Source organism: Artibeus jamaicensis, unplaced genomic scaffold, assembly GCF_021234435.1.
Source record: "Artibeus jamaicensis isolate MK-2021 breed Jamaican fruit bat unplaced genomic scaffold, CSHL_Jam_final contig_414, whole genome shotgun sequence".
NCBI lineage: Eukaryota > Metazoa > Chordata > Mammalia > Chiroptera > Phyllostomidae > Artibeus > Artibeus jamaicensis.
In genome coordinates, this window is record NW_026521822.1 from 1,105,683 (window position 1) to 1,133,082 (window position 27,400).

General features: G+C 35.3%; 2 protein-coding genes across 5 annotated transcripts in view; one reads left to right on the forward strand and one right to left on the reverse strand.

The window, feature by feature from the left end:
* Nucleotides 1–27,400, reverse strand: part of RB1 (RB transcriptional corepressor 1) — a 315,901-nt gene that overhangs the window by 59,775 nt on the left and 228,726 nt on the right. The gene's annotated exons all lie outside the window — the stretch shown is intronic.
* On the forward strand, nucleotides 15,065–17,149 carry LPAR6 (lysophosphatidic acid receptor 6). The gene has a single exon (XM_037152040.2). The coding sequence runs from the start codon at nucleotides 15,750–15,752 to the stop codon at nucleotides 16,782–16,784; it is 1,035 nt and encodes a 344-aa protein (XP_037007935.1). The 5' UTR covers nucleotides 15,065–15,749; the 3' UTR covers nucleotides 16,785–17,149.

Here is a 27,400-nt window from a genome sequence, read left to right on the forward strand (position 1 = left end):
GATAGTGTACATGGAAAATCCTATAGATTCCACCCAAAAACTGCTCGACATAATGAATGAATTTGGCAAAACAGTGGGATACAAAGTCAATATCCAGAAATCAAAGGCATTTTTGTATACCAACAATAAAACAGCAGAAGCAGAAATGAAGAAAAAAAATCCCATTTGATATAGCAAAAAACAAAACAAAACAAACAAACAAAAAAACGTAGGAATAAACCTAACCAAGGAGGTAAAAGACCTGTATGCAGAAAAGTATACAACACTGAAGAAAGAAATTATGGAAGACACAAATGAAAACATACGATATTCGTGGATTGAAAGAATTAAAATCAAAATGTACATACTACCCAAAGCAATTTACAGATTCAATGCAATACCTATTAAAGTACCAATGGCATATTTCACAGACATAGAACAAACACTTCAAAAATTTATATGGAACCATCATAAACAACCCCGAATAGCAGCTGCAATTCTGAGAAAGAAGACCAAAGTAGGAGGGATCACAATACCTGATAACAAACTGTATTACAAGGACGCTGTAATCAAAACAGCCTGGTACTGGCATAGAAACAGGCACGTAGACCAATGGAACAGAACAGAAAGCCCAGAAATAAACCCAACTATTTACAGTCAATTAATATTCAACAAAGGGGGCAGTAACATAAAATGGAGTCAAAATAGCCTCTACATCAAATAATGTTGGGAGAATTGAACAGGTATGTGCAAAAAAAGAACCTCGAGCACCAACTTATACCATACACCAAAATAAATTCAAGGTGGATAAAAGACTTAAATATAAGCCATGACACCTTTAAAGTCCTAGAGGAGAACATTGGCAGGAAAATCTCAGACATTTCACGAAGCAGCATTTTTACTGATATGTCCCCTAGAGCAAGGGACATAAAGGAAAGAATAAACAAATGGGATCTCATCAAAATAAAAAGCTTCTGCATGACTAAAGAAAACAGTTATTAAAAAGAGAACCAACTGTATGGGAAAACATATTTGCTCATGATACCTGAGACAATGGTTTAATCTCCAAAACATACAAAGAACTTACACAACTCCACTCTAAGAAGACAAGCAACCCAATTAAAAAGTAGGCAAAAGACTTGAATAGACATTTCTCCCAGGAGGACATACAGAGGATCTAGAGACACATGAAAAGATGCTCAATATCACTAGCTATCAGAGAGATGCAAATTAAAACCACAGTGAGATACCACTTTACACCAGTCAGAAGGACCATCATAAACAAAGCAACAAACAAATGATGGAGAGGTTGTGGGGAAAAGGGGACTCTAGTTCATGTTGGTGGGATTGCAGACTGATAAAACCACTATGGAAAACAGTATGGAATTTTCTAAGAAAACTAAAAATGGATCTGCCTTTTGACCCAGCAATTCCACTGCTAAGATTGTATCCCAAGAAACCTGAAATACCCATCCAAAATAACCTATGCACCACAATGTTCATAGCAGCACAATTTACAATAGCCAAGAGATGGAAGCAACCTAGGTGCCCACCAATTAATGAATGGATCAAAAAGCTATGGCACATGTACACAGTGAAACTCTATGCAGCAGAAAGAAAGAAGGAGCTCCTACCCTTTGCAACAGCATGGATGGAACTGGAAAGCATTATGCTAAGTGAAATAGGCCAGGCGGTGAAAGACAAATACCTTATGATCTTACCTTTAACAGGAAGATAAACAACAAAACAAACAAGCAAGCAAAATATAACCAAAGACACTGAAATATGGAACAGGCTGACAGTGCCCAGAGAGGAGAGGGGAAGGAATTTCAGGGGAAAAAGGGAAGGATATTCAGGAACAAATTTAAAGGACACATGGAGAAAAACCAAGGAGGTGTAAATGGGAGAGAGGTAGAGAGCACTGCAGGGGCGGGCTGGGATGGGAGTAAAAAACAGAAAACTGCACTTGAACAACAATTAAAATAAATATATTTAAAACATATTAAGATAATAAAGTAAAAAGTTTTAAGATATGCTCCTCTTCAACAAGAGACTAATTCAAAGATAAGTGGAACAAATCTGAATAAGCCTATTTCTATTTCTATCTATTTTTCTAGTTCAGTTGAAAAAATTTTCAAAAGAAATCATTCTTGTATCATTTAGAACATATGTACTAAAAAGAAAAAACTGCATTTTCATTCATAGTGCAACAGTTTTATCAAATTAGAATTATGCTCTTGTTATAAAATTTAATAATGTTTCTGACTAGTGATTTTAAACACTTTAGTCTAAATAAATCTATTTTCTGTAGCATATGTGTTTCAAATTCATTTAGTGGCAGGAATTCTCTGAACAATAATATTTGCCAGGTGTTTCTCCAGCAGGTATACTACTTTGAGGAAGTCCTTGAAAATGTCTTCCCTATATTACAAAGCAAGGCAGGAAAATTTCAACTCTCAGATCCTGCTGATCTTATTGTTTCTGAACAAACTGTTTTTAAATTTAGTGTAAGTAGTAAATGTAAAATGACTTTAAATGTTTTAAAGTATCAAATTAAATTTTTCCTATTTTATAATTAACCTAGGTATACCTTTCTAAACAGAAAAGCACATATGCATTTATTTTTAAAAAGATTAAAGTTTAAGAAGTTAATCTATTCCTAACAGGTTATAATTTTTGGCATCATAATAGAAGGTACTGAGGCTTCAGTGATTGAATGTATATTCTTGTCAGAAATTAACTTTATTTTTCATATTGTCTACAATGGATGATGACTAAAATCACTTTGAAAAATTTATGGCAATGAAGTTTAAAAGAGAATGAAGTTCTTACCTAAGAGTATATAGAAAGAAAAGGCAGTGTTTCCTTACAAACTTTAAAGATATTATCTAATTTCAAGTAATTGTAATAGTAAAAACTTAAACCCAGGACCTGTCAATCGGTGAATAGATAAAGAATGTGGTACACATGCACAGAGAAATAGTATTCAGCCATAAAAAACTGGATTGAGCCATTTGCAACAAGTGAAATAAGTCAGAGAAAGACAAACACAGTGTGATCTCATTTATATATGGAAGAACTAAACAATCAAACAAAAAATCTTGAGCTCATAGATACACAGAACAAACTGCTGGTTGCCGGAGGCAGTGGGTGGGGAGAAGGCCAAAATGAGTGGAGTCAAAAAGGTATAAACTTCCAGTTACAAGTCCTGGAGATGTAATTAAGTACAGCATGGTAACCATAGTTATTAATACTGTTCTGTATAGCTGAAAGTTGCTAAAAGAGTAAACCTTAAACATTGTTATCCCAAGAAAAAATGTAACTGTGTATGGTGGTAGACTAATTTATTGTGGTAATCATTGTTCAATACACAAAAACATCATATTATTGTGTTTTATAACTGAAACAAATATAATGTTATGTCAGTTTTATCTAAAAACATATTATAAAACCTAGAAAACTATAAACTACTGATTTATTATAGTAGTAGACTTACGTTATCTTTTTTCTTATTTTTTCTATTTCTCTTATTATTGTTCTTTAAGAACATAAAAAATCTCTCATACATATACATATACATATACATATACATATACATATACATATACATACATATACATTATACATTCTGACTTCTGGACAAGATGGAGGTGTAGGGAGATATACTTTGCCTCCTCCCACAACTAAAAGAAGGACAATCAAAAAATTTTTTAAAAAGCAACCAGAAGTGACAAAAAACTGAACTGTATGGAAGTCTGACAACCAGGGAGTTAAAGAGGAAAAATTCACCCAGACTGTTAGGAGGGGTGGAGACAGGCAGCCAGGGTGGAGAGGACTCATGGCGAGGTGGCAGCTGTCAGACTGGGCAAGGCAGCGCCTGGCAGACCAGATGGTACCACCTTTGCATGTGGATAAATTGGGAGGAACAACTGGGAAGTGAGACAGACTGAACCCAGGGTTTCAGTGTGGGGAAATAAAGCCTTAAAACCTCTAACTGAAAAAACTTGTAGGAGTTGAGGTGGCAGGAGAAACTACCAGCCTCACAGAGGAGTTCACTGGAGAGACCCACAAGATCCTAAAATGCCCATAAAACCTAGGAATCAGCATCAGAAGGGCCCAATTTGTTTGTGGGTAATAGTGGAGGAAGTGACTGAAAATGGGCAGAGAGCAGAGCAAGAGCCATTGTTCCCTCTCAACCCCCTCCCCCACATACAGCACCACAACACAGTGACCTGGGTTGCCCTGTCCTGGTAAATACCCAAGGCCCAGACCCTTAGTACACAACAGAGAAGAGATCAAGAAATTTAGCCCAAGTAAAAGAACAGATCAAGGCTCCAGAAAAAATACAACTAAGAGATGAAGAGACAGCCAACCTTTCAGATGTAGTTCAAAACCTGGTAATCAAGATGCTCACAGAAATGGTTGAGTATGGTTACAAAACAGAGGAAAAGGTGAAGGCTATGAAAAGTGATATAAAGGAATATGTCCAGGGAACCAAAAGTGTCGGGAAGGAAAACAGGACTCAAATCAATGGCTTGGAACAGAAGGAAGAAATAAACATTCAAATAGAACAGAATGAAGAAACAAGAATTCGAAAAAATCAGGAGAGTCTTAGGGAACTCTGGGAAAACTTTAAACATTCCAACATCCAAATGAATCATAGTAGTACCAGAAGGAGAAGAGAAGAGGGGTGAAGGAGAAGAGGAAAAAATGGAAAACTTGTTTGAAAAAATAATGAAGGAGAACTTTCCCAATCTGGGAAAGGAAATAGACCTGTAGGAAGTCCAGGAAGCTTAGAGAGTCCCAGAGAAGTTGGACCCAAGGAAGCACACACAAAGGCACCTCATAATTACATCACCCAAGATTAAAGATAAGGAGAGAATCTTAAAAGAAGCAAGAGAAAAGGAGACAGTCACCTACAAAGGAGTGCCCATAAGACTGTCAGCTGATTCTCAAAAGAAACCTTGCAGGCAAGAAGGGGCTGCAAAGAAGTATTCAAAGTCATGAAAGGCTTTGAATACTAGAACAGGAACAGAATCACAGAAATGGAAATCACTTGGAGGGTTACAAGCGGGGAGGGGGAGGAGGGAGAATGAGTGAAAAGGTACAAGGAATAAAAAGCATAAATGGTAGGTACAAAATAGACAGGGAGAGGTTAAGAACAGTACAGGAAATGGAGAAGCCAAAGAACTTATATGTATGACCCATGGACATGAAGTAAGATGGGGGAATGATGGTGGGAGTGGGACTACAGAGTGGAGGGGAAAAAAGGGGAGAAAAAAATGGGACAACTGTAATAGCATAATCAATAAAATATATTTTAAAAAACACTACAAATTTCTTCCTAATTTTTAATATCAAATTTAGAGAATGGTGTCATATGTGCTTAGAAAATGAGCAGAGTTGGGTTACAGAAAAGTGAACCAGGTACCAGTAGGGCTGGATAATAGTCATGCCAGAAAAAGAAAGGGAGGCCAAAAGTTAACTCTTTGAAACACAGACACGACAAGAATCTGAAGGTAGATCCAAAATTAGAATATCATATTATCATGGAGAAAAGAGAAGTAGGATATAAGTATCTTTAAATCCTAGATGCTTATTCAAGCATATGTAGGATAAATAATGAATAGAAGACAAGGAAGTCAGTTGACCTAAACTGTCAGATGTCACTGCTCTCTGGGAAACTGAACTCAGGAGAACATTCAGTCTCTTGAGGGAACAGGGTACTAGCCAAAGCATTAAGGAGTAAAATACAAATCTAAAAACTGCAGAGGGAGACAGAAGTCAGGGTGGGATCTGACTTGAAATGGATCTGTTGATCTGGGGTTCTTTTTACATGAAAGATAGGTACTATCCTGAAGTACTTAGCTTGAAGAACACTGTCAAGTAGCCAAAAACAAACAAAAAATAATTCCAGTATATGAGGTGCCATGCAAAACAAAATTCAAAAGTAGATGTACAAAATTTTATCAAATTGAAACACTGCTTAGATATTTCCAATTGCCATGAAAATCTTGGGGATATGAACCTTATGAGTGAGATTATGGAAGATGAAGCTGAAAATACAGACTGAGGAAGGCCTTTTTAAAGGTTAACTCCCTGAATTAAATTATTCATAAGAATAAATGATTCATTCCTTCACTTCTTTCAAGTGTCTGTTCAAATGACCTCTTATCAGCAAGCCCTTCCCAGAACTCCCTATACAAAACATCCACCTTTTCCTTCTAAATATATTTTTCTTCAGAGAACTTACCACCATATGAACAACTGAATGATTATTTCTTGATTGCCTGTCTTCCCCAAATAAAATATAAGTTCAGGGACTTCATTTTATTCACTGCTGCATTCCCAGTACTTAGAAGAACACTAGGCACACAGCTGACACTCAGTAAATATTTACTATTGAATAAACAAATAAATATTAGTGTACCCAGAGAAAAGGATAATATAAGCAAGAAAAAAATTTCAATGTGCTTTTCCTATTTCTCTACCTGTATAAGGAGGACAACAATCCAGCAACCTTTTTTGGTCACTCAAACAGTCCACTTTAGTTGAACTAAAAATAACAACAAAAGGCTGGGCTTTAAAAAATGCCTTTTGGCCCTGGCCGGTGTAGCTCAGTGGCCTGCGAACCAGAGTATGGAGGTTCAATTCCCAGTCAGGGCACATGCCTGGATTGCAGGCCAGTTCTCAGTAGGGAACTCACGAGAGGCAACCATACATTGATATTTCTCTCTCTCTCTCCTTCCCTTCCCCTCTAAAGATAAATAAAATCTTTTTAAAAACTATTAAAAAGTAAAAATAAATAAATAAAATCTTCACTTGAGAATATTATTATTGATTTTAGAGAGCGAGAGGCAAGAGGAGGAAGGAGAGGTAGGTAGAGAGAGAGAGAGAAAGAGAGAGAGAGACCTTGATGTGAGAGAGAAACATGGATCAGTTGCCTCCCATAGGCAACCCAACCAGGGATAAATCTGCAGCCTTTTGGAGTACAAGATGATACTCCAACCACTGAGCCACATGGCCAGGGCAAATGATACATATATTTAAAAAAACACATTTTACTTGAGTTTTTAAAAATATAAAATGCATATTCATGAAAAACTTCTATGTAGGGTCAAGGTTCTTTTTGAGTAGAGTTCCAAGTTGTTTTTCTTTTTATAGACCACACCAATAATGTGTGTTTATGATTTTCACCATGTGTAGAATGAGGACATTAAGACACTTACAAAGCAATCTGAGACCTAGAGAATCAATCCTTCTAGTTTCTTATGGTACCCTCTGTAAATATTTAACAGAAGTATGTACACATTTAACTCAATGACATATTTATAGCAACTTTCCTCTAAGTTATTACAAAGCATTGAACTTGGTTTTCTAGAAACAACCTTCCGTCCCTGTATTTCATAATCTGTATAACCAACACATATACATTTGGAAACAAATATACTTACATTTTAATATGCACCCAATTTCATTACTGGGAACAAAAGAAGTTAGGTATATCAAACAGTAACTTTCTAGCCACAAACCTTTAGCTTTCTAGGAGCAACCTGAAAGAGCAATTCTTCCCTATCTTCATCCGTCAGTAATGGATAAAAGAAAGTCATTAAATACTTATTATAATAAAATGAAGAATATCTGGACTTCTGAGTAATAAACATGGCTGCAAAATGTTAAATTTACTATTCACTGAAATCTCTTGTTCTAATTATTTGAAAGAAGCAGAAATATTTCCTTCCTCTGTATAAAATGTGGCACAGTACTTTTCCCAATTCCAACCATTTTTATTGAATAATGATGAAGCTAAAAAGAAAGCAAGGTTGCACTATGATTTTAATCTAAAGAAAAGTGAAAACATTTAAAAAATTAGGTTTATATTACACTTTTAGAATTAGGTGATTCAAGAAAATGTCTACATAGCTTACACACACACAAACAAAATTTTTGTTTGCTTAACAGTCTGCCAGGCCATGAACCAAGGTTTTTCTTATTTTAAGTCAATAACAAAAAAGATACCTGGTATAGTGGGAACACTTGGCTAAATATCAAGAAATTAGAATCTAATTCCAGCTCTTCATGTACTCATAGAATAGTATTCTTTAATCTGAGAAACATGTACAAGGAATTAGGCTGGGTACTAAATAGTGAGGACCTGATTTCTAATTCTGGTTTCATCATGGTTCATCATTTAATCACTTTGTAATCCTAGGCGAGTCACAACTTCTCTGAATTTCAGTTTCTTAATCTGTAAAATCGAGACAATATATGGAGACAATATATGCTCGGTCTGTCATTCAAAATTCATGTGAAGATTAAATTAGAAACAGACTAATTTAGTACTCTCGTTCTATAAATGCATAATAGCGAAGTTAAATTTTTTGCTCAAGGTGACATTTTTAGTAGCACAGCTGGGACCAGAATCTAAATTACTTAACACCTAGTTAAACTGTTTTTTTCACTGCTTCTTGCTGTTTCTAAAGTAGGTGAGAGATTTTCGAAAATCACAACCCACCTAGCCTTCCTCAAATGGATTTTATAAACAAATTAAGCCCTTATAAACCAAAGTACACATTGCATGTGACAAATTAACTTCTCTTTTAGAAATTAACAGTGAAATTATTTATGTAGCATCCTCGCAAAGATTGAGAAAATAGTCACTTAAATCATTTTCTATGTGTTTGGTTGAGAAAGACAACATAACTACACTAATGGTGCTATATTTAGGTATTATTACCAGGTATGTCTCCAGGCTTCAGGAGTTGAAATTTGAAATCTTTATTCAATTTTAAAAGCTAGTTAGACATCATCTCCTCTGGAGGCCCTTTAACTGGCTTGGTTGTCACTCACTGCCATCCTGTACAAATATCTATTGTTACATTCTGTATTACATTTATTTGTTTTTAATCTTAATTGAATTGCACACATATGTCTTAAAAAGAAGACAAACTAAATAGTGAGGAAGTACAGAAAAGAAATTCATGAGATTGAGAGGTCTCCATAGAAAAATGTGATACAATTTTAAGAGGCAGAAATAAAGGTACGAGGAGCTTGCAGGAACAGGAAAAAAGGAAGAACAGACAATTCAAGTGTTGGCAGTGATGAACATATTTACTCAAGTTTTAAATCTTGTACTATACTAACATTCCTGGGCCTCTTAATTTCCACCACCCTCTTGGCTTGAACCTGCTTCAATCACCATTCCCATCCACTTTTACTTTTTGCTATAAACCCTACAGGCTAGTTCAATCTCTTGAACTTGGGTATAGAGTGACAAAAAAAAGTGTTAAGTGTTTTGCAGTAATGATAGAAAGGTAGATCACTTTGAGTGATACTAAATTTTTCTAGAATTTAATAAATTTTCCTATTAGGCTAAAAGATCTCTTTCTATAAGTTAAATACATTATATCAACATAAATTACAAATGTTCATTTCTCAAACTGCAAAAGTTCTGTTCATTTCTAAACTTACACAGAAAATTTATCTTAACAGGCTTCAGAAGAATCCAAAATGAAAAAAACTTTGTTTTTTTTCACTAAGTGTAAATTTGAGATGGAAGAGAACCTTGAAGAGCCACATTTTATAATGGCAAACATTTGCAACATTCAAAATAAGTAAATTTTGATAATTTTTGTTACGCTCCAAAATTTTACTGTTTTATACTTTCCTTTGGACTTGAACAAGTTTACTCAGTTTAAGTTTCACATACTCTCATTCAATTTTTTCCCATATCCAATTATGGCTATCAAAACTTTTAATGAAAGACTACTTTAAAGTTTTGATTAATTCCTCTTTGACAAATTTTAGAGTAAAAACACATGGCATCTTATTTGTATATTGGAAAGAAAAGGTCTTTTAAAGAAGAATGCTACAGAAATATAGAGAAAAGGCTTTTTAAAATGTTTAATCTTTCAGTTTAACAAAACATTACCAAAATTTTCTTTACATTATGAGACTTTTGGCTTAAGCAAAGGATATTTCTTGCACAATCTGGCTTTGAAATTAAATATTCTCAAATGCAAAGAATGAAAAGTGACTCCTTGATTTGTTATACCTAAGAGTAAAAAAAAAACCACACACACAAAAAACCACCTTAGCAGCTTAAGCATTCAAAGTATTCAAAGAATCAGAATCAGATACAGAAGCAGAAGGGACCTTTGAGCAGTGCAGATCCCATTTTACAGCCAAAGAGCCAGAAACTGAGAAAGGTCAAATAATTGTATATTAAGTGTCTCTCATTCTCTGCCTATGCTCTTTTTACAACACTTTTAGATTTCAGCACACAAAAGTCAGATTTCTTGCCTCATAGTTGTAGCAGAAATTTGGTCAAGAACTCAGAGGTTATCTGAATCCTTAAACTTCCAATGGTTAACTAACAGAATACTACTCCCTCTCAAACCAATCAAAATTATACAACTACATGATTTATACCATTACTGCTATGATTAATAAAGACATTTACTTTATAGGCTAACTGGCTATTTATCTGGTTTCTTGATGTAATTAAAATTTGAATAGTAATGGCCTACATAATGAGATTCACTAAATTCCAAATCACTTTTATGTGTTATCATACCTCCTAAAAACCCACACAAGAAACAAGCTGATTTGGATTTAAGTTTCAAAAGTGTATAAATCTCATATTAAAGTAATAGCTTGGTCTGAGTCTATCAAATACAAAAGCAACTATTAAATACATTCAATTCCCTGGATTTATTTCTTTGTAAGTAGTTACTCCATATTTTTCAAATGTTAACCTGAAAAATGTTTAAGGTATCTAATTTTACTTTGATCCCTTAATTAAGTAACTCTAAAAACCCAGCATTCAATCACCTTCTTCCCTGTTGAAATAAGCAGCTCCTCTGCTATTGCTCTTCCTCAGTAAAAACCTCTAACAAAATTTGGGTTTACTGATACGATTCATTCATCAGCAAACATGTGAGTATCTACTCAGAGTCAAACATAGTGTAAAAGTTAGCCATTAACAACAAAAAGCTTAATTTAACAAATAGTAACCTATTCATTTTTGAGCACCAATAACTCCCACATGAAAAAAACAAATGAACAGTTAAGTGAATAAGAAGTCGAGTGAATAACATTAATATGTGGGAAAATATTCTAATGTAGAATACATTTTAATTGTTTGAGAAAATGCCATTTCAAGATGAAAGTGGAAGTAAACAAGGTCAGGGCATATAACTGCTTATATATCATTTTTTAATAATGATTAAAGAGGAGATTATCAATTTGAAAGCAGATTACTAAGAAATTATACAAAATTTCTTTCTCCAATAGAATACAAACTTATTAACTACTCCTTTTATCATTACAGTTTACTCAGTTTCTTGTTATCTTTTACATGAACACACATACACTACCTATTTTCCATACCAATTCCATACAAAGAAATACAGTCCCTTAAAGTTTTAAGTTTCTTGATTATAAGTAATACTCATATTTTTGTTTCACTTGATTATAAATTTCCCAGTCAAAACAATAAAAACAGGTTACAATTCAAGAGAGATTCATCAATAAAGTTGCTCAGCATGAGTGTAGTTCAAAATGAAAAGGTGCAAAATCAGCATATGTTACTGCAGCATATATTTTTTAAAGATTTTATTTATTTATCTTTAGAGGGGAAGGGAAGAAGAGAGGGAGAGAAATATGAATGTATGGTTGCCTCTTGTGTGTCCCCTGCTGGGAACTGGCCTGCAACCCAGGCATGTGCCCTGAGGGGGAACTGAACCGCCATACTCTGGTTCGCAGGCCTGTGCTCAATCCACTGAGCTACACCAGCCAGGGTCCATATTTTTAATTTTTCACATATTATTTTAAGTTAGCTAAGTAATTAATTTATAAAGGAAAATAAATTGCTTGTAAATTCCCTAAATCTTCTTAATTGCTATGAAAAGGAAGAGTTTCAGCCCAAATTGAACCAAATTAGAAAAGAAGAACAGCAAAACACAACTGGATATAGCTTTTCCTGAAAAATGGTAATATAAAATGAGAAAAACATGCGTGTCCATGGGTTTTGATATCTTTAGTTCTTGAGGAAATAACATCTACATTCAATTACCTCCACCACACATACTTTCTTCTTTCAATTTCTTTGGGCTCTAAAAAATAAGTACACTTTAAATATAAATATACAGAGAAAAAACTCAAAGGAGCTTTTAAATGAAGACAAATTTGAACCATATTACAAAATACAGTAAATGTCATATTAAGAGAGTAAGGGGAAGGCTAAGGGAATGAAAATAAAATTCATTTGAAAAGATGCAATTTAATTCTGTGCATAAGATTAATATTGCACCAAATACAAACATTTCTGATTTTCTTCTGTAGTGAAAATGATAATTTAAAAATAGAGGGTTCCGGCCAAGATGGAGGCATAGGTAGACAGACATACTGTGCCTCCTTGCACGACCGAAAGAAGGACCACAACAAATTAAAGCACAAAAAACAACCAGAATTGACAGAAAATCAAACTGTATGGAAGTCTGATAACCAAGGAGTTAAAGAAGAAACATTTATCCAGACCAGCAGGAGAGAGCAGGAGCATTCGAGTGAAGATAAACCAGGAGGAACAACTGGGGAGACAGATTGTGCAACTCAGGGTTCCAGTGAAGGGAAATAAAGCCTCAAACCTCTGACTGAAAACACTTGTGTGGGTGTTGATACAGCATTGAGAGAAACTCCGAGCCTCACAGGCAAGTTCACTGGAGAGACCAACAGTGTCCTATAATGGACACAAACCCACCCACCCAGGAATCAACCCCAGAAGGGCCCAACTTGATTATGGGTAGCGGAGGAAGTGACTGAAAACTGGCAGAGAGCAAAGCAAGCAGCTTTGTTTCTTCTTGGACCCCTTACCCCCACATAGTGACACAACCCAGTGATGTGGGTTGCCTTGCTCTGGTAAACACCTAGGATACACCCCTTACTATGTAAAAGGCATGCTGAGACAAAAAAAAAAAAATGGCCCAAATGAAAGAACAGGTCAAAGCTCCAGAAAAAATACAACTAAGTGGCAAAGAGATAGTCAACCTATCAGATGCACAGTTCAAAACACTAGTAATCAGGATATTCACAGAATTAGTTGAATATGGTCACAAATTAGATGAAAAAATTAAGATTATATTAAGTGAAGTAAAGAAAAATGTACAGGGAACCAACAGTGACAGGAAGAAAAACAGGACTCAAATCAATGGAGTGGACAAGAAAGAAGAAAGAAACATTCAACTAGAACAGAATGAAGAAACAAGAATTCAAAAAAATGAGTAGAGGCTGAGGAACCTCTGGGACATCTTTAAACATTCCAACATCCGAATCATAGTGGTGCCAGAAGAAGAGGAAGAACAAGAAATGGAAAATTTATTTGAAAAAATAATGGAGAAATTTCCCAACCTGGCAAAAGAAATAAGACTTCCAGGAAATCTGGGAAGTTCAGAGAGTCCCAAGGAAGCACACACCAAAGCACATCATAATTACATTACCCAAGATTAAAGATAAAGAGAATCTTAAAAGCAGCAAGAGAAAAGAAGACAGTTACCTACCAAGGAGTGCCCATAAGGCTATCAGCTGATTCCTCATAAGAAACCTTGCAGGCTAGAAGGGGCTGAAAAGAAGTATTTGAAGTCATGAAAGTCAAGGACCTACATCTAAGATTTCTCTGTCCAGCCAAACTATCATTTAGAATGGAAGGGCAGAAAAAGTGCTTCCCAGATCAGGTCAAGTTAAAGGTGTTCATCATCACCAAGCCCTTACTATATGAAATGTTAAAGGGACTCTAAAAAAAAGAAGATAAAAAATATGAATAGTAAAATGGTAACAAACTCACAATTATTAACAACCAAACCTAAAACAAAAACAAAGCAAACAACTAGAACAGGAACAGAATTACAGAAATGAAAATCACATGGAGGGTTATCAGTGGGAGAGTGGGTGGGAAGAGAGGGGGAAAAGGTACAGATAATAAGTAGCATGAATGGTAGGCAGAAGATACACAGGGAGAGGTTAAGAACAGTGTAGGAAATGTAGAAACCAAAGAACTTATATGTATGACCCATGCACATGAACTGAAGGGGGGGAATGCAGATGGAAGGGGGTATGCAGGGCAGAAGGGAATAAAGGGGGAAATGGGACAACTGTAATAGCATATTCAATAAAATATATTAAAAAATAAAAATAGGCCCCAGCTGGTGTAGCTCAGTGGATTGAGCACGGGCCTGCGAACCACACGATCGCGGTTCGATTCCCAGTCAGGGCACATGCCTGGGTTGCAGGCCGGTTCCCTGCAGGCCAGTTCCCAGTAGGGGATGCACAAAAGGCAACCATACATTGATGTTTCTCTCCCTCTCTCCTTCCCCCCTTCCCCTCTAAAGATAAATAAATAATAAAATATTTTTAAAAAATAATAAAAATAGAAAGTGTCAAATATTTCAGTTTTATAGGAAAGAGCAAAGAATGTTAGAAAGTTGTTTATCAAAAACTAAAGACATCTGGGATTGGAGCCATTCACAATCATACCAATTAAATTAAATCTTATGGAACAATTATGGAAAACAGAGGTTAACAGTGGCAAAACTACCAGTGGTCTCTCAATCAAATCCTTTTTATACTCGAAGATTAAATTTCTCTCTTTCAGTCATTAAATAGTTTTTTTAAATGCTTTCTTATCACGAACAATTTCAATTTAAAAATACACTCATATACATTTTATTTCTAAAAATACTGTCATATTCTAAACACAAAAGCAAATAAGAGAAGTGGTTCAACACTGATATTTTTCTCTCTCAATTATTACTACAAGAAAGGATAAAAGAAAAAAAAGAAAGAAAATTCCCTGAGAGATGATTGATGGCCATATTCCAGCTGGCATTTCTGCAAAAAAAGAGTTGGTGGCCAGAAGTCTCAGCTAAACAGTGAGCATTTGCAAGTCTCCAAGGTATATCCTCAGCAGACACATTATCAGATTAAAGAACTGCAAACTGGGCTGAAACCTTTCTTTGTTCAAGCCCAGCCTCTTCTTCCTGTGATGTCATATTACAAACCCAGCAAGCCTTTATTTTGCACTTCAGACAAAGTCCATCACACAATACAGCTGGCAACGGAAGAAAAGCCCTCATTCAGCAAGAGCTAACACGCTTAGGAATTTATTTTGAAACATTTAAAAGACTCTTCTGCTTACCATCACCTGGGATCCACTACAAGAACACCAAAAAGGAAAACTTCATTTTAAAAAATCAAGAAGTAAATAGACCGAATTGGGAATGTTTAAATTTCTGAAAGTCTGCACTGAAAAGCAAACTAAAACTGCTAACTTTAGCTTAAACATTCTGGAGCACAAAGAACTTTAATCTTGGAATATTATCCTGCCTACTGAAATAAAAGTTTGCCGAATGAGTAGTAGATTTATTCCATCTCAGAACAAAACATTTCTTCACAATTTATAATCCGATGGGTTGGCTTCACTGACTACAATTTTTTTTAAGGTTGCTTGTCAGTTAACAAGCCCTGGATTCATCGATTTTCTGGGAGTAGAAAATGAAACTATTTTCCTGTTGAAGAACCAAGTGGAAACGTTACAGCAACAAATTTTATGTTTCTTTTGGAAATTCTGGAGAAAAAGGAAATACTCATAAAACCATCCAAAAATCCAAAGAATTTACAAATACACTGGAGGTTTTAAAGTGGTCCCAAACTGAATACCAAAGGAGGCTGCTGCTGACCAAAGGACTTCAACACAGTAAACTGAACGTGCCTTTATAATGGTAAGCAATAACAGCTCCCAATGCTCCTATGATGACTCCTTTAAGTACACTTTGTATGGATGCATGTTTAGTATGGTGTTTGTGCTTGGGTTACTATCCAACTGTGTTGCCATATACATTTTCATCTGCACCCTTAAAGTGCGAAATGAAACTACAACATACATGATTAACTTGGCAGTGTCAGACCTGCTTTTCGTTTTCACTCTACCCTTCAGGATTTTTTACTTTACAGCACGGAATTGGACATTTGGAGATTTACTTTGTAAAATTTCAGTGATGCTGTTTTACACCAACATGTATGGAAGCATTCTGTTCTTAACCTGCATTAGTGTAGATCGATTTCTGGCAATTGTCTACCCATTTAGGTCAAAGACTATAAGAACCAAACGAAATGCAAAAATTGTGTGCATTGCTGTGTGGTTAACTGTGATGGGAGGAAGTGCACCCGCAGTTTTTTTTCAGTCTACCCACTCTCGGGGAAACAATACCCCAGAAGCCTGCTTTGAAAATTTCCCAGAAGCCACATGGAAAACCTATCTCTCAAGGATTGTAATTTTCATTGAAATAGTGGGATTTTTCATTCCTCTAATTTTAAATGTAACTTGTTCTAGTCTGGTGCTAAGAACTTTAAATAAACCTGTAACATTAAGTAGAAGCAAAATAAACAAAACTAAAGTTTTAAAAATGATTTTTGTACATTTGGTCATATTCTGTTTCTGTTTTGTGCCTTATAATATCAACCTTATTTTATACTCTCTTATGCGAACACAGACATTTGTTAATTGCTCAGCAGTGGTAGCAGTAAGGACAATGTACCCAATCACTCTCTGCATTGCTGTTACAAACTGTTGCTTTGACCCAATAGTTTACTACTTCACGTCAGACACAATTCAGAATTCAATAAAAATGAAAAACTGGTCTGCTAGGAGAAATGACTCCAGATTCTCTGATGTTCAAGGCACAGAGAACTTTATTCAACATAGCCTACAGACCTTAAAAACTAAGATATCTGATAATGAATCTGCTATATAAGCTGCTTGAAATAAAACCCCTGGAACATCTCTGGGACAGAACCTCCAAGTTGCTTCAACTGTGAAAAGCTTTCTTGAAAAACAGCTATTTTTCCACCTTTGAAAGAAAATAAGCATGTGGACATTTTAAAGTTTTTAGTATTAAAAAAAGTTGTATTCAATGTGTTAAGAATTCAAATGTATCCTATTCTGGTATACACTCCATTTTATTTTTCTTAGCCATTTTGATTTGTACCTTCCTCTTCATTAAAAAATCCTTTAAAAAGTTGTTCAAAATCTAAAAGTGATATGGTTTAAGTCACTGATGACAATATGTACTGTCTTCGAAGTTCTTGGTAATTTTATATTAAATAATTTACAAATGTTAAATTTTTATGTAATATTTTTATTCAACATGTCTAATTTCTATTTCATTTGAACTGAGACTACTAATCATGTTTCTTATGCTTTAATAAGTGAGAACAGAGTAATATGAAAAAATAAGTGTTTTTGGAGTATTTTTTAAGAAATTGCTAAAAATTCTGTGAAAAATAGCATGCTAATACAATTTCAGGATCTTGAGCAGTTATAGTTAAAGATAATATTAATGATTTTATAGTTGTATGCAATTCATAAAAAGCAGATGATATCTAATTATATAGTATAGCATGCTTTAAAATTATTATTTGATCCATTTTCTGTCTTTAACAGCACCCAATTTTATAATGATATATGCTATAAAAATTGAAGAGAAAACTGTTATTTTCCTATGTAAATATTTAAAAAAATAAAATACACTAAAAGTACATTTTAAAGGTATACTTATATCACACTAAATAACTTGTATTTTAAGTACCATATTTTACTGTCTCACTATCTATGGTGTTTTTTTAGGTTACAAAAACATCATAGATAGTGAGACAGTAAAATATGGTACTTGGTAGTAAGTAATCAATGTATGTATTACTTCCCTTCCATCTTTGACCATTTAGAGCCAAATAATGAATAGCTGAAAATGTTATTTCAAGTAATCATAATGTTACTATATAGTTAATAATTTATGAAGTAAGGACATAGTTTCTTACATAAAAGCCAGTAAAACTACAGGGCCAAATAACTAAATACAACTACATTTTTATTTCACTAAATATAAAAAGGTATTGCTTTGAGCTATAATATAGATAGGATGCATCTACTACAGTGAAACTCTTTTCTTTTCCAACATATCTTTATTTTCAAATTCAAGCAGTTATCCAGTTAACTTCAAAAAATACTTTTTTGAGAAAAAAGACATATAATTAATTTTAATTCAGCATTCAACCTGCCTGATTTTTATATTTTACTCTTTTAAGTCCTGAAGACAACTTAGGACAAATACTGTTAAGATTTCAATTTGAGTTTTGCTGTTCTATGGGTTTGCACTACAATGATTTCAGAGGAATCATAGTCATTTGCAAGACAAGCCTCGATAGAGTAATAATGAGACATTTTCTTTAGGGATCCATGTGTTTCTTTTGATAAATTAAAGCAAAATAAATTCTTAAAAAAAAAAAAGGACAGTGAAGAAATTAAGCATGGTCCTTTATATCACAAAAGAAGTATACATGCTACAAACATGTTTTCTTTAATTGACTCCTACGTACTCTTTTTTGATATCCTTCTTCAGAAAACAAATGCATCTAGCACTCAAAACATATAGGGTGGGGCAAAAGTAGGTTTACATTTGTGAGTAACTGAAACACAGAATTTATTCGTATTATTTACTATTGTATTATTTTTCATACAAACAACTGTAAACTTACTTTTACCACCACCCTGTATATTTTTGAGTTGAAAAGCAAGTAACAATTTACTGTTGTGGAGGAAAGGGTAGGAGTTTGTTAAACAGATTTCTGAGAACTCTCCTTGGCATAAAGATCTGTGAGCAAGATCTTATAAGAATGGATATTACTTTAATAAAAGAAAAACAAGTCATCAGATAGTTATTACTGTGAAGTTTGTGTTGCTCTCTGGTCAACAGGAAGATGAATCAAAAGTTTTGTAAGATTCCTCACAAAGAAGTACATTAGAGATAACAAATACAAGTTCTCACATTTTGAACTTTTAAATTCTGGGCAAATCTTAGGACCTACAGGGAGAGAAGGAATACTAAAGTTATTTTCTTTGTGAGAGTGGCACTTTATGGTAAATTATATACCATATTGCTAGAGTTTTTCTTTCTCCTTTACCCAGAAAATCTGTATTAATAAAACTCAGAATTTTACTTTTTGTTACCTTAAAGTGACAGTAACAAGCCCTCCTTCCCAAAAAATGGTGTCTACTGTTTTCAACATCTTTATAAAGAAGTTGATTTTAACTAATCTTTCTTTCCACATTAACTCCCTTCAAAGGAACAGAAGATGAGAAGATTTCTGAGGTAAAGAAAACACCTTTCCAGTATCCTAATGATTAGCTCTGAACTTAGAAATGATCTTTTCTGGGCAAATACCAAGTTACTACTTTACCAAAAGAGTGTATGAAAATAAATGCATTGTATATAATATAGCCACAAAAAATTTAAAGAAACTGAAGATACAATTTTATCAAGGAGTTCTGACTTTGGTTTCCACATTCACAATACTAAAAGCAAATTTGAGGTATAATTCTTAATTACAGATATTGATAATTAAGAAAATTATCAATAATCAGCTCTGGCCAGGTGGCCAGGTGCCAGGGGAGCATCATCCGCTACACCAGGGGTGTCAAACTCATTTTCACTGGGGGCCACATCAGCTTCACAGTTGCCTTCAAAGGGCTGAATGTAATTTTAGGACTGTATAAATGTAACTATTCCTTAACTAAGGGCAAGGAGCTCAGTGCTGCTGCTGGGTTGAAACAAGGTGCTGGGCTGGATAAAACAAGGTGGAGGGCCAAAGTCAGCCCATGGAACTTGTGTTTGCCACCTGTGCCCTACACTGAAAGGTTGTGGGTTTAATTCCTAGCCAGGGCACATACCTAGGTTGCATGTTTGATTTCTGGCTGAGGTACGTACAAGGTAGGGGTTAGAGGGACTGCAGCCAATCAGTTTCTACATTTCCCTCCTTCTCCCTCTAAAATCAATAAACATATCCTTGGTTGAGGGGAAAGAGAAAGAGAGAAAGAAGAAAGGGAGGGAGGGAGAAATGAAGGAAGGAAAGTTGAAAAATAGAAAATACAAAAATGGAACATCAGTTGAAAAACATTTAATATATGAATGGTATGTAACTAGCAAGAGACTGAAGCAATAAACTTTTAGTCCTGTAATTCTGGACCCCTGATGAACCAGAAACTTGGTCTTTTGTCAATATATGAACTCACTACTGCTTAGCATAGTGAGTTATCTTTTTTAAAAAACTTTATTTAGTTATTTTTCAAGTACAGTTTTCTTTTGTCAATTTCTCCCATCCCAGCCCCCCCTCCGCCCCGTTTCCCCACCTCCCTCCCATCCCCCCCCCAGACCTCATCCGTGTCTTTCATACTTGTTCTTCAAAATCCCTCCACGTTTTTCCCCTTAAATTCCCTTCCCTCTCCCCTCTGGTCCCTGCCCACTTGTTCTCTATTTTAGTGTCTTTGTTATTATTCTATTTGCTTGTTTATTTTGTTGTTTAGCTTCCTGTTAAAGGTGAGATCATATGGTATTTGTCCTTCAATGCCTGGCCTATTTCACTCAGCATAATGCTTTCCAGTTCCATCCATGTTGTTGCAAACGGTAGTAGCTCCTTCTTTCTCTCTGCCGCATAGAATTCCATTGTGTATATGTACCACTATTTTTGGATCCATTCATTTACTGACAGGCACCTAGGTTGCTTCCAACTCTTGGCTATTGTAAATTGTGCTGCTATGAACATTGGGGTGCATAGGTTCTTTGAAATTGATGTTTTAGGATTCTTGGGATATAATCCTAGCAGTGGAATTGCTGGGTCAAAAGGCAGGTCAATTTTTATTTTTCTGAGAAAATTCCATACTGTTTTCCATAATGGTTGTACCAGCCTGCAATCCCACCAACAGTGAACTGAGGACCCCTTTTCCCCACAACCTCTCCAACATTTGTTGTTTGTTGCTTTGTTTATGATAGCCATCCTGACTGGTGTAAAGTGGTATCTCATTGTGGTTTTAATTTGCATCTCTCTGATAGCTAACGATATTGAGCACCTCTTCATGTGTCTCTGGATATTCTGTATGTCCTCTTTGGAGAAGTGTCTGTTCAAGTCCTTTTCCCATTTTTTAATTGGGTTCGATGTCTTCCTAGAGTGGAGTCGTGTAAGTTCTTTGTATATTTTGGAGATTAAACCTTTGTCTGAGGTATCATTGGCAAATATGTTTTCCCATACAGTTGGTTGTCTTTTTAATTCAATACTGTTTTCTTTAGCCATGCAGAAGCTTTTTATTTTGATGAGATCCCATTTGTTTATTCTTTCCTTTATATTCCTTGCTCTAGGGGACATATCGGTAAAAATGTTGCTACGTGGAATATCTGAGATTTTCTTGCCGATGTTCTCCTCTAGGACTTTAATGGTGTCATGACTTACATTTAAGTCTTTTATCCACCTTGAATTTATTTTGGTGTATGGTGTAAGTTGGTGCTCAAGTTTCATTTTTTTGCACGTAGCTGTCCAGTTCTCCCAATACCATTTGTTGAAGAGGCTATCTTTACTCCATTTGATGTTACTGCCCCCTTTGTCAAATATTAATTGACTGTAGAGAGTTGGGTTGATTTCTGGGCTCTCTGTTCTGTTCCATTGGTCTATGTGCCTGTTTTTATGCCAGTACCAGGCTGTTTTGATTACAGTGGCCTTGTAATACAGTTTGATACCAGGTGTTGTGATCCCCCCTACTTTGTTCTTCTTTCTCAAAAGAGCAGTTGCTATTCGGGCTCGTTTATGGCTCCATATAAATTTTTGAAGTGTTTGTTCTATGTCTGTGAAATATGCCATTGGTACTTTAATAGGTATTGCATTGAATCTGTATATTGCTTTGGGTAGTATGGACATTTTGATGATGTTCATTCTTCCAATCCATGAACATGGTATATGTTTCCATTTGTTTGTGTCTTCCTTGATTTCTTTCTTCAGGGCTGTGTAGTTTTCTGCATACAGGTCTTTTACCTCCTTGGTTAGGTTTATTCCCAGATATTTTATTTTTCTTTTTGCTATATCAAATGGAATTTTTTCCTTGACTTCTGCTTCTGCTGATTCATTGTTTGTATATAAAAATGCCTTTGATTTCTGGATATTGACTTTGTATCCTGCTGTTTTGCCAAATTCATTAATTAGTTTGAGCAGTTTTTGGGTAGAGTCTATAGGATTTTCCATGTACACTATCATGTCATCTGCAAACAGTGACAGTTTTGCTTCCTCCTTTCCTATTTGGATGCCTTTTATTTCCTTTTCCTGCCTGATCGCTGTGGCCAAAACTTCCAATACTATATTGAATAGAAGTTGTGAAAGTGGACATCCTTGTCTTGTTCCTGATCTTAGTGGAAAAGCTTTTAGTTTTTGCCCATTGAGTATGATATTGGCTATAGGTTTCTCATATATGGCCTTTATTATATTGAGGAATGCTCCCTCTATTCCCACTTTGCTGAGTGTTTTTATCATAAATGGGTGCTGGACCTTATCAAAAGCTTTTTCCACGTCTATTGATATGATCATGTGGTTTTTGTCTTTGCTTTTGTTTATGTGATGAATTACATTTACTGATTTGTGAATGTTGAACCATCCTTGCATCCCTGGGATGAATCCCACTTGGTCATGGTGTATAATCTTTTGGATATATTGTTGGATGCGATTTGCCAATATTTTGTTGAGGATTTTAGCATCTATGTTCATCAGTGATACTGGCCTGAAGTTTTCTTTCTTTGTTGTATCTCTATCTGGTTTTGGAATTAGGATGATGCTGGCTTCATAAAAGGAGTTTGGGAGTTTTCCATCCTTTTGGATTTTTTGGAATAGTCTGTGAAGAATGGGGGTTAGCTCTTCTTTAAATGCTTTGTAGAATTCTCCTGTGAACCCATCTGGTCCGGGGCTTTTGTGTGATGGGAGTTTTTTGATTACTGCTTCAATTTCTTTTGCTGTTATTGGTCTATTCCGGTTTTCTACTTCTTTTTCATTGAGTTTTGGGAGATTATATTTTTCTAGAAATGTGTCCATTTCCCCTAGGTTCTCAAATTTCTTGGCATATAGTTCTTCATAGTAATTTCTTACAATCCTTTCTATTTCTGTGGTAACAGTTGTAATCTCTCCTCTTTCATTTCTGATTGTGTTTATTTGTGTCTGTTCCCTTCTTTTCTTGATGAGCCTACGTAAAGGCTTGTCTATTTTGTTTATCTTCTCAAAGAACCAACTCCTGGATTCATTAATCCTTAGGATTGTGCTTTTAGTCTCTATGTCATTTAGTTCTGCTCTGATCTTGGTTATTTCCTTCCTTCTACTTGCTTTCGGCTGTTTTTGTTGTTGTTCCTCGAGTTCTTGCAGGCGTAGAGTAAGGTTGTTTGTTTGAAATGTTTCTGTCTTCTTTAGGTAGGCCTGTATTGCTATAAACTTCCCTCTCAGGACTGCCTTTGCTGTGTCCCGTAAGTTTTGGGTTGTTGTGAGATCGTTTTCATTTGTTTCCAGAAACTTTTTGATGTCTTCCCTAATTTCATTCTTGACCCATTCATTGTTTAGTAGCATACCATTCAGTCTCCATGATTTTGGGTGCTTTGGGTTTTTTCCTCTAGGGTTGGTTTCCAATTTCAGTCCCTTGTGGTCAGAGAAAATGCTTGGTATGATTTTAATTTTCTTGACTTTGTTGAGGCTCATTTTGTGACCTATCATGTGGTCGATTTTTGAAAATGTTCCATGTGCATTTGAAAAGAATGTGTATTTAGCTTCTTTGGGATGAAAGGCTCTATATACATCAGTTAAGTCCATTTCATCTAAGGTGTTGTTTAATGACACAATATCTTTATTGATATTTTGTTTGGAAGATCTGTCCATTTTTGATAGTGGGGTGTTCAAATCCCCTACTATAATTGTGTTGCTGTCAATATCATTCTTGAAGTCCTCTAAGATTTTCTTGATATATTTTGGTGCTCCTATGTTGGGTGCAATATATTTACGATGTTAATATCTTCTTGGTGGATTCTTCCCTTGAGTATTATGAAGTGACCTTCTGGGTCTCTCTTTATGGTCCTCTTTTTGAAGTCTATTTTGTCTGATATGAGAATTGCTACCCCAGCTTTTTTTTCTTGTGCGTTTGCTTGGTAAATTTGTTTCCAGCCTTTCATAGTGAGTTACCTTTACTACCTCCCAACACCCAAACTATTTTAATGCCTACTTACCAATCATATCTGATGTCACAAATGGAGAAGGATATGACGTAGTGCTTTCTTCTCATTGTGAAGGAATTTTTATACAGAAAATTTTATAAAAAGTGCTTACTAGTAGATGAAGGTAATTTTAAGGTAAATTGTTTTTTAAAAGCTTTTTTCAGCTGGCCTAGAAACCAATTTATCCATTTATAACATGACCTCTAGGAAATAATTTCTAAATTAAAAGGGACTAGTGGACAAACTTAAGGTCACGGAACATATTTAAATCAACCCAAGTATTAATGATCAACAATATTAGCTAAATATTGCAGAGATCAACAGACACATAATCCTAAAACCACTAATTCTCAAATTTCTATTTTATCTTTCTTCATCATTTTTACCTAATGTCTGCTACCCATTTCTGATAGTCAGTTTTAGAAAAGTACAAAGAATATCATTTAAACAGGGCAATAAACCAGGATAATAAAATAATACAAAATTAACTTCAGGCAAACTTTTCTACCAAGCTTACCTTTTCTTCCCTCTCTCAAAAAAGATTACTCCAATAACTGCTTCAAAAGATACAAAATTATGTCTTTCATCATTTTGTGCCATGACAATGGCAAAAATAGAATCCAAGAGATAGAACCAAAGAAGTAAAGATAATCCCATGAATTTAATCATTACCTTTCAAACCCAAAGCTTGCTTTACCCATATAGATTCAATTAAGTAATTTTTTTAAATAATGGAAGTTTAAGAAAATTTTGTATTAAGAATGAAAAACAAATGTGTATTTTATACTTAGCCAGGTTACAGTTAATTCCTATAGGGTGAATGTACTGAGTTTCATTATCTTCCTGTCAAAATGGCTTCTGGTAAATTCACTATTTATTGGGCTAAATGAAACTTAAAAAAAAATTTAACCTAGTTAAATCTAACTTTTAATTTAATTTTTATATTACCTTTTAGTGCCCTTTTACCCCCTCCCCTCAGCAATTACTACACTGTTGTAAATTCACAGATTAGAACTGAAAGAACCTAGAAGTCATCTGAAACAACCACCTCACTTTACTTAGGTAGAGGACACTGAGGAACTAAAATGATAAAAAGTTAAAGTAGAGTCAGGATACCTCAGACAAAGGTCTAATCTCCAAAATATACAAAGAACTCACATGACTCCACTCTAAGCAGACAAGCAACCGAATTAAAAAATGGGCAAAGGACCTGAACAGACACTTCTCCCAGGAGGACATACAGAGGATCCAGAGACACATGAAAAGATGCTCAATAGCCCTGGCTGGTGTAGCTCAGTGGATTGAATGCAGGCCTGTGAACCACAGGATTGAAGTTCGATTCCCAGTCAGGGCATGCCTGGGTTGCAGGCCTGTTCTCAGCAGGGTACCCAGTAGAGGCAACCATACATTGATATTTTTCTTCTTCTCTCCTTCCCTTCCCCTCTAAAGATAAATGAATAAAATCTTTAAAAAAAAAAAAAAGATGCTCAATATCGCTAGCTATCAGAGAGATGCAAATTAAAACCACAATAAGATACCACTTTACACCAGTCAGAATGGCCATTATGAACAAAGCAACAAACAACAAATGTTGGAGAGGTTGTGGGGAAAAGGGGACCCTAGTTCACTGTTGGTGGGATTGCAGACTGGTATAGCCACTATGGAAAACAGTATGGAATTTTCTCAGGAAACTAAAAATGAATATGCCTTTTGACCTAGCAATTCCACTGTTAGGAGGATATCCTAAGAACCCTGAAACACCAATCCAAAAGAACCTATGCACCACAATGTTCATAGCAGCACAGTTTACAAATAGCCAAGAGTTGGAAGCAACCTAGATGCCCACCAGTAAATGAATGGATCCAAAAAACTATGATACATTTACACAATAGAATTCTATGCAGCAGAAAGAAAGAAGGAGCTCCTACTCTTTGCAACAGCATGGATGGAACCGGAAAGCATTATGCTGAGTGAAATAAGCCAGGCGGTGAAAGACAAATACCATATGATCTCACCTTTAACAGGAACCTAAACAATGAAACAAACAAGGAAGCAAAATATGACCAAAGACACTGAAATACAGAACAGGCTGACAGGGACCAGAGGGTAGAGGGGAGAGAATTTCAGGGGAAAGGGGGAAGGAGTCACAGGAACAAGTATAAGGACACATGGACAAAAACTAAGGTGGAGGGGGCGATGGGAGAAAGGTGGGGAGCAGTGGGGGGTGGGCTGGGATGGGAGTAAAAGACAGAAAACTGTACTTGAACAATAATTAAATTTTAAAAATTGCACCTAAAAAAAAAAGTAGAGCCAGGATAAAAACTTTTTTTTTGACATTGATATGTCTATTTCTTTAAGGTGGCAAGGGAAATAGTACATGCAAAGGCCCTGTGAGAGAGAACTAGGTATACTGAAGAAAGTGAAACAAAGCCAAAGAGGCTGGAGATATAGGGCTGAAATCTTACATGTACTTAGAGGCCATGATAAAGCCATGTTAAGATCTGAGGAGTTGTGGGAAGTCCTGAAGGATTTCAAGTAAAAAGAGACACGATCAGATTTAAAATTTTAAAGATTCCTCTGCTTATAAGGTAGAGATGCATTTGTCTTCAGCAAAAAAGGGAAGAGCTGTTCTCTTCATTTTGATTATGTCCTTCCTCTCTTATAAAATGGTCTTTCTTGCCCTGACCAGGTAGCTCGGTCAGTTGGAGTGTCATCCGTACACCAAAAAAAAAGTTTGTAGGTTTGATGCCCTCTCATTGCACATACCTGCCTGGGTTATGGGTTCAATCTCTGCTTGGGGTACATATTAGGTTGCAGGTTTGATCCCTAGTCAGAGCACATAGGAGAGGCAAGTGATTGATGTTTTTCTCTCACATCGATGTTTCTCTCTCACAGTGAAGTCTTTATCTCCCTCTCTCTCTCCTCCTTCCACCCTCTCTAAAATTCATAAATATATCCTCCAGTGAGGATTTTTAAAAATGATCTTTTTTGAAATGATGGTGATATGATAGATTGAAGGATGTTTTAATGTCATTACTTGGCACATTTAAGTGAGTAGGCCTTGTGGAGAAACTCCTGATACACTGCTGCTGGCAATATAAAATGATACAATCATTGTAGCTGGGAATTTGGCAATATCTAACACACACACACATGCACACACACCTATTTACCCTTTAACCTACCATTCTCTCTTCTTGCTATTTACCCTGAAGACACACTTTTAACAATATAAAAATACATATGTACAAGGTGCAGCATCATTTAAAATAGAAAATACTGGAAACTACCTAGATGTCTGCTTAAGCACA